The 7,062-nt window shown below is 44.9% G+C and overlaps 1 protein-coding gene across 1 annotated transcript in view; it reads left to right on the top strand.

Annotated features, from left to right (window-relative positions):
- Positions 1–7,062, top strand: part of ANKDD1B (ankyrin repeat and death domain containing 1B) — an 87,909-nt gene that overhangs the window by 17,328 nt on the left and 63,519 nt on the right. The window contains 1 exon segment of the mRNA XM_004703671.1: positions 1,298–1,396. Within this exon segment, the coding sequence (XP_004703728.1) occupies positions 1,298–1,396 (99 nt within the window).

Below are 7,062 nucleotides of genomic sequence, written 5' to 3'. Positions count from 1 at the left end.
AGGGAGGGGAAAAATGAGGACCTAATGCCGGGGGCTTAAGTGGAGAGGAAATGTTTTGAGAATGATGGGGGCAATGAATGTATAAGTGCGCTTTACACAATTGATGTGTGTATGGATTGTGATAAGAGTTGTATGAGCCCCTAATAAAATGATTTAAAAAAAAAAGAAACATGGAAAAAAAAGAAAATGATTGTTATGTATTATCTGTAGGAGCCCTGGTCGTTTGGTGGTTACATGTTGGGCTGCAATCCACATGGTTAGCAGTTTGAAACCACCAGCAACTCCTCGGGACAAAGACTGGGCTTTCTATTCCCACAGGGGGTGCTGTGCGTCAGCGCGGACTCGATGGCAGTGAGTTTGGTGTGGGTTTGGTGTTATCTATCTGCAGTTGCTAAGCAGTAAAGGAACCCTGGTGACGGTGGGTTAAGCTGAATGGTTGGCACCCATCAGTCACTGTAAGGGAGAGAGATGAGGCCGTCTGCTTTCATAAAGATTAACAGCCTCAGAAACTCCATGGAGCAGTTCTCCCCTGGTTTTAGGGTTGCCTCATGGGGTCCTGGTGGCAGAGTTGGTTATGCATTCAGCCCCTATCCACCAGGTCAGCAGTTCAAAACCACCAGCTGCTCTGTGGGAGAAGATTAGACTTTCTATTCCTTTAAATATGACAGTCTCAGAAATCAACAGGAACAGTCCTATTGCGTCTATAGGGTCGCTGTGAATTGACTAGATGGCAGTGCTGCTTTTTATTATTATTATTATTAATGAATCAATGGCAATGAGTTTGGTTTTGGGGAAGCCAAAAATATTTACAATTATTGATTTAGTCTCGAAATGAAATTCATTATATTACTGCAGTGACGGTTATGCAGTGCGTTTCAGCTTGAAGCCTTACCTCCCCTGGATGACAGTTCTCTAATGTTGTCTGATGATGGCTACAGGTGGGAACCCGATGGTCACAAGTCTTACTGCTTTCCAAAGGCAAAAGCAAGGAGTAAAGCAAAATAATCAAAAGGCTAAATTTCTGAAAAGTATGACCATTCATCGAACTCATTGTTAACAGTCAAGTCCAACTCATCTTTCTCCTAATGAAAGCCTTATCTTTGTCCTAATGTCCCTACAGGACAGGGCCCAACCACCCCAGGGGGTTTCCAAGGCTGTCAGGTCAGGTCTTTCTCCCAGAGAGTGGTTGATGGATTCCCACTGCCAACCTCTCGGTTAGAAAACTTAACCCACTGAGCCACCTGGGCATCTTATTCAAGGTGTTAAACATACTAAAATACAACTTATGTTTCCTCAGATGAACTGCACAGCGCTGCACTTTGCGGTGGGGAGGAATCATTTCTCTGCAGTGAACTTCTTGCTTAATCACAAAGCCAGGGTAGATGTTGCTGATAAGGTAAGCTCATCTTCCTTGGGTAGATTGGGTTGGAGCATAACCAGTGTAAGTTTTACAGCGAAGAGGGGAGAATCTAATCACTCAGATGGCTTGTCTGCGCGCGCGTGTGTGCGCGCGCACACACATAATCTTTATGTTGGACTTTTCATTTTGGACTAGTCTATTTGAATGCACAGTATATGCAAGAACCCCTGGTGGAATGGTGATTAAGCACTTGACTGCTAACCAAAAGGTTGGAAGTTCAAACACACTGGCCACTCCAAGAGAGAAAGAGGTAGCATTCAGCTTCCTTGAAGATTCATACCCTATCGGGCAGTTCTACTCTGCCCCATAGGGTCACTGGAATCAGAAGCAAGTCAGCGGAAATGGGTTGAGTGTATATGCTTTTGTACTTGCTGATTACATTGTTTACTCATTACCCAGAGGCCTTCCCTCATTTTCTCATATTAACCTTCTGCACAATAGCATGCATTGTAGCATTATAAGATGGTTGTCTAGAGTATAGTCTGTGATATAGAAAACAGAATCTAACTTGCCTTAAGGGCAATAAGCCTTCACTTGCCCCTGTGAAATCTGTATTAAACACAGACTGCACCAGACACTAGTCTTAAGATTTTTGAGATGGTGGTGTGGTGGGTTAGGAGTTGGGCTGCTCACTCTGAGACATGACTGACCCATAGCCCTACAGGGGACAATACCTGAGACACAGTGTGGGAATTGCACCTGATCTGATCCCACCACACCGAGGCAAACACTAAGGTGCAACAGAACAGCAAGGGAATGGAGCGGTGAGGTCCCCAGGGAATGCTGAAGGTGGACTTTGGGGCCAGGACACGGTGCCCCAACAGACTGGACTGGAAAACACTCCTAAAGGCCAACAAACGATCCTTGAACTAACTACAAGCTTTTCTTTCTTGTTGTGTTTGGTTTTGTTTTTTGTCATTGGTTTGTTGTTGTTGTTTTGTTGTATATTGTTGCTTGGTTTTGCTCTGTCTTGTTTTTGTTCTGCTATTATCTCCACAGGTCTATCTAAATAAGATACGCTGGATGAACAATCTGGAGGAGAAAACAACGGGACCAACAGTTCTGTGGGGACATGGGATAGGGGTGGGGTGGGGGGAAAGGAAGTGGTGTTAACAAACCCAGGGACAAGGGAACAACAAATGATCCAATTAAAAATACACCTTTCCTCTAGTTCCTAAATGCTTCCTTCCCCACTCCCCCTGCCACTATCATAGTCCGAATTCTACCTTGCAAGTCTGGCTAGACCAGAGGATGTACACTGGTACAGCTAGGAACTGGAAACACAGGGAATTCATGGTGGATGATTCCTTCAGGACCAGTGGTGTGAGTGGCGATACTGGGAGGGTAGAGGGAGAGTGGGTTGGAAAGAGGGACCCGATTACAAGGATCTCTATGTGACTTCCTCCCTGGGGGATGGACAACCGAAAAGTGGGTGAAGGGAGACGTCGGACAGGGCGGGATATGACAAAATAACAATTTATAAATTATCAAGGGCTCATGAGGGAGGAGGGAGCAAGGGGGACAAAATGAGGACCTGATGCTGGGGGCTTAAGTGGAGAGCAAATGTTTTGAGAATGATGAGGGCAATGAATGTACTAATGTGCTTTACACAATTGATGTATGTATGGATTGTGATAAGAGTTGTGTGAGCCCCCAATAAAAATATTTAAAAAGAACATTTAAGTCTGGAAAACTCTGAGGTGCAGTTCTGCTCGGTCCTGTAGAGTTGCCATGAGTTGGAATCAGCAGTGGGTATGTACACTCTTGTGGGAAAATATCGTTATCATAATAATAATTTTCAGGTGAGAAACTTGCAACCCAGAGAGGCTAAAGAGATTACAACTAAAATGAATTGGAGTCAGATTTTGAACCCTGCTGGTCGGATTTTTGAATCCCTGTGTGGCACAGATGATCAAGTGTTTGGCGAATCATTGAAAAGGTTGAACGTTTGCAGCCACCTGGAGATACCTTGAAGGAAAGATCTAGTGCTTTGCTTCTGAAAGTTACGGGCCTGGGAAACCCTGCGGAGCACAGTTCTGCTCTGAACCCCATAAAGGCATCCTGAGTTGGGAATGACTCACCCATAGCTGATGTGTTGTTTGGTTTATCTGAGCCGTTGACCATGAATCACCTTTACCCATTGCCTAGCTATATGATAAACCCCTTCCTGAAGTGTTTTTTTTTAACCTGCTTTTCTCACCTTCCCTGAATGCTTAACATGGCACAAGGAAACCACTTGGGCTTCAGTGGTCCAACATGACGCTTACCATTTCCAGTTTCAGAAGCAGCTGGCTCTTTGTTCTTAATCCGGTAAACGATGGCTCTTAACGCCAGACTTTTCAGAAGATTCCCACAGAGCAGGTCTAGTTTCTCTCTAGCCACTCTAGGAGAGAAAGAGGTGGCCGACCATGGCATTCTAGAGAGCGATGTTCAGACTTGCTTGACCTTCATGCTTCCTGGGCTTAGTAGTAAATGTTTGGAAGATGTATGAGTGAGACCAGCTCAAGTCAGTCTATCATTAAAATCACAATGTAAAGCTTTTACATTGCTATTTCCCACATGTGCAGCAGCATCCAGGACTAGTCTGAGATCTGGTCAGTGATTTGCCCTGTAGTTTAGTTCTCAAGTCTTGGCTATGCTGTCTGGGGGTAAAAACCATAAGATGCTTAGGAGTACGTATTCAGATTAGGGACCCCTTGCTTGTACTTTCTTCTCCTCATGATCACTCCTCCACCACCACCCCTACATTTGTCAGTTCCTGCACTCTGCTTCCACCTTTTCCTGGTCTTCTGGCTAGAACTTAGAGGACCTTGTAGGACAGGGTCGAACTGCCCCTGTGAGTTTCTGAGACTGTAACATTTTATGGGAGTAGAAAGCCCCACTTTCTCCATGTACCGGCTGGTGATTTCAAACTGTTGACTGTGTAGTTAGTATAAGGTGACCAGATTTGAACATTGGTAAAGCGGGACGCCATTGATAAAACTCATATCCTGGTGAAATAGCCACATGGCAGCCGAAATATACCCTACCTTGTCGTGCATTCTTTCCAAAAATTGGGACTTTTTAAAAATGCTATGGGACACAGGAAAATTTGTTAAAAATCGGGACTGTCTCGCCAAAAGTGGGACGTCTGGTCACCTTAGGTTAGGAGCCCAATGTGTAGCCACTATGCCACCAGTGCTCCTTGAGTCGAAATCAACTCAATGGCGCAGTGAGTTTGGTTTTCTTGCGCTTTCTGGCCAGAGTGTAGCTTCCCAACTTGTCTGGATACTTCCCAGAATTAGATCTGCTTCATGGATCAAATAAAGAGAAGGTAGAGAGAGAAAAACCAGGATTCCCCCCGAGACACACACACACACACACACACACACACACACACACACACACACACGCCCCCTGGCACATGCACGTCTATATCTCTAGTTCCTCTTGTCAAGGAGAATTCTCCATCAGAGTTTTAGGTGCCTGTGTGAGCACTACTGCTAACCCTGCTAGCTTGGGGCTACAGCTTTGGGATCAAGGCACGTCTGGGGCAAGGACAAAAGAGGAACATGAAAGGATCTCTTCCACTTTCTCTATCTTAGTGGGGCCCTTTATACTCCTTAGAACCCAAAGGCAGGCTCTTCTTGGCAGTCTTCCTTTCGGTACCCAGGGTGCAGGGCCATCACTCATATGGCCTCGGAGTCCAAGCTGGCTAGCATGGGAAATCCGCTGCCAGATCATTCCTGTTTGAGTTTGGGTTTCCTTCCCCAATCCACCTGCTGACCTTGACTTTTCAGAGTCCTGGGATCGCTGCGATGTTAGTTGCTTGCCAGCAGAGAAAGTCGAGTGAGCTTCATCTAACCCTACCCCAAATCTTAAACATACTATAAAAGCCAAGAGAAGCACTCAATAAATACTTACATATTCATCGCCTAGACTGAATAGCACCTTTTCCTTTAAAGAGCATAACCGTGGCTTGACATGTTCCTAGTATAAGAAATGTAGTACTGGTGTATATCACAGTATGAGTCCATTGCTTTCAAGGTGGTGGAAAGATATTTTACTAACTTTCTATCTTGGAAGCTTCCCCAAAATATATTTATTTATATTCCCCTATGTCTGCCATCAAATCGACTCTTCCTCATGGTGACAGTAACGCACTTGGCTGCTAACAGAAAGAGAGGGTGGTCAAGTCCACCCAGAGCACCTTGAAAGAAAGGTGGGACTCTACTTCCAAAAAAAAATCAAATCAATAACAGGAGCCCCTCTGGAGCCCCGTTCTCCTTTGAAACACATGAGGTCACCCCCAGTGGGAATTGGCCTCTACCTTTTGATTCCATTTCCCATGAACTATTTGAAGTTTGCCTCATATAAGAAAGTGATTGGTACAGTCAGAGCAATTCCATATTCAACAGCTTCTTTATCTAGATGAGTCCCAAATCTGACTTAGAATGTTAGCCTGCGGGGCAGACCATCCTGCCCAGTTCTTGTACCTGTTTGCCAAACAAAACAAAAAACAATTGAACCCCTTCACAATCCACATTTACTGAATGACTGTTGTGGGGAAAGCGCCATGCCAACCACAGAGGATGCAGATAGAGCTAGCTTCTTGCCAGGGACCAGAACCATCAGTATGCCGGAAGCATGTTAGAAATGCAAATCTTGGGCCTCACGTGAACCCTCTGAATCAGAACTTGTGATGTAAGGAGATCTCCTGGTGGATGTATTTGAGAAACACCGGTGTGAAGTGTGGTCTTACTTTGCAGGGCCCACAATCTATCTGGGGTGCAAAGACAGAATCTGTAACAGATGAGGACCACTCCAGTGTTGCATACTAAGCATCAAACAGCAGGCCTGTTTAGCGAGGGTCTCCATCCAGACTCAAAGGGAGCCATCACCCGGAGTGCTGGGAAGGGGCAGACTGGGCAGATGGATGGTCTTACCAAGGTTCCCAGTCTGGAAGGTGGTACCCCCAGGATAACGATGATTGAGCATCTGTCCTAGAGGCTTCTGATCTCTGGAAAGCCCCTGGGAAGTTACCAGCCTTCTCATCTGTGATCGGACTGGTAGGTAGGACAGCCACCAGACATTTTATATGTCACATCGTGTGCCACCTATGACTAATTCATGACATACGCTCAGAAACACTCTCAATCATGTCACTCTTGATTGCAGAAGACGTTGTTCTATGAGTGTTCTAGGGATTTTACATCGCCTCTCAGGGAGGGTGGCTCTACTCTGAATATGTGGTTTTACAAAATCAAGTGGTTCGCAGCTACAATTCCAGACTTTTTTGATTTTCTAATCAGCGTTTGCATTTTAAACTGTGGACTGCCTTGAAATTCAAAAGGCTCTCTTAGGAAAAGGGAATATAGCTCAAAGCAAAATGAGATCGATCTCAAATCATCAGGCCTATAACCACATGTGAGCCAGATTTAGTGCTGCTGAATATGAGGCATTGATTAGCATGGGAAGCCGAAATTAGGGGTGGGATTGTGCTTGCAATTTTTTAAAATTTATTTTTTAAATCATTTTTATTAGGGGCTCATACAACTTTTGTCACAATCCATACATACATCAATTGTGTAAAGCACACTTGTACATTCATTGCCCTCATCATTCTCAAAACATTTGCTCTCCACTTAAGCCCCTGGCATCAG

Source organism: Echinops telfairi, unplaced genomic scaffold (assembly GCF_000313985.2).
Source record: "Echinops telfairi isolate 266 unplaced genomic scaffold, ASM31398v2 ScPeMD7_7469;HRSCAF=8507_1, whole genome shotgun sequence".
NCBI lineage: Eukaryota > Metazoa > Chordata > Mammalia > Afrosoricida > Tenrecidae > Echinops > Echinops telfairi.
The sequence above is the reverse complement of the archived record's forward strand: the minus strand, read 5'-3'. Positions and strand labels throughout refer to the sequence as shown.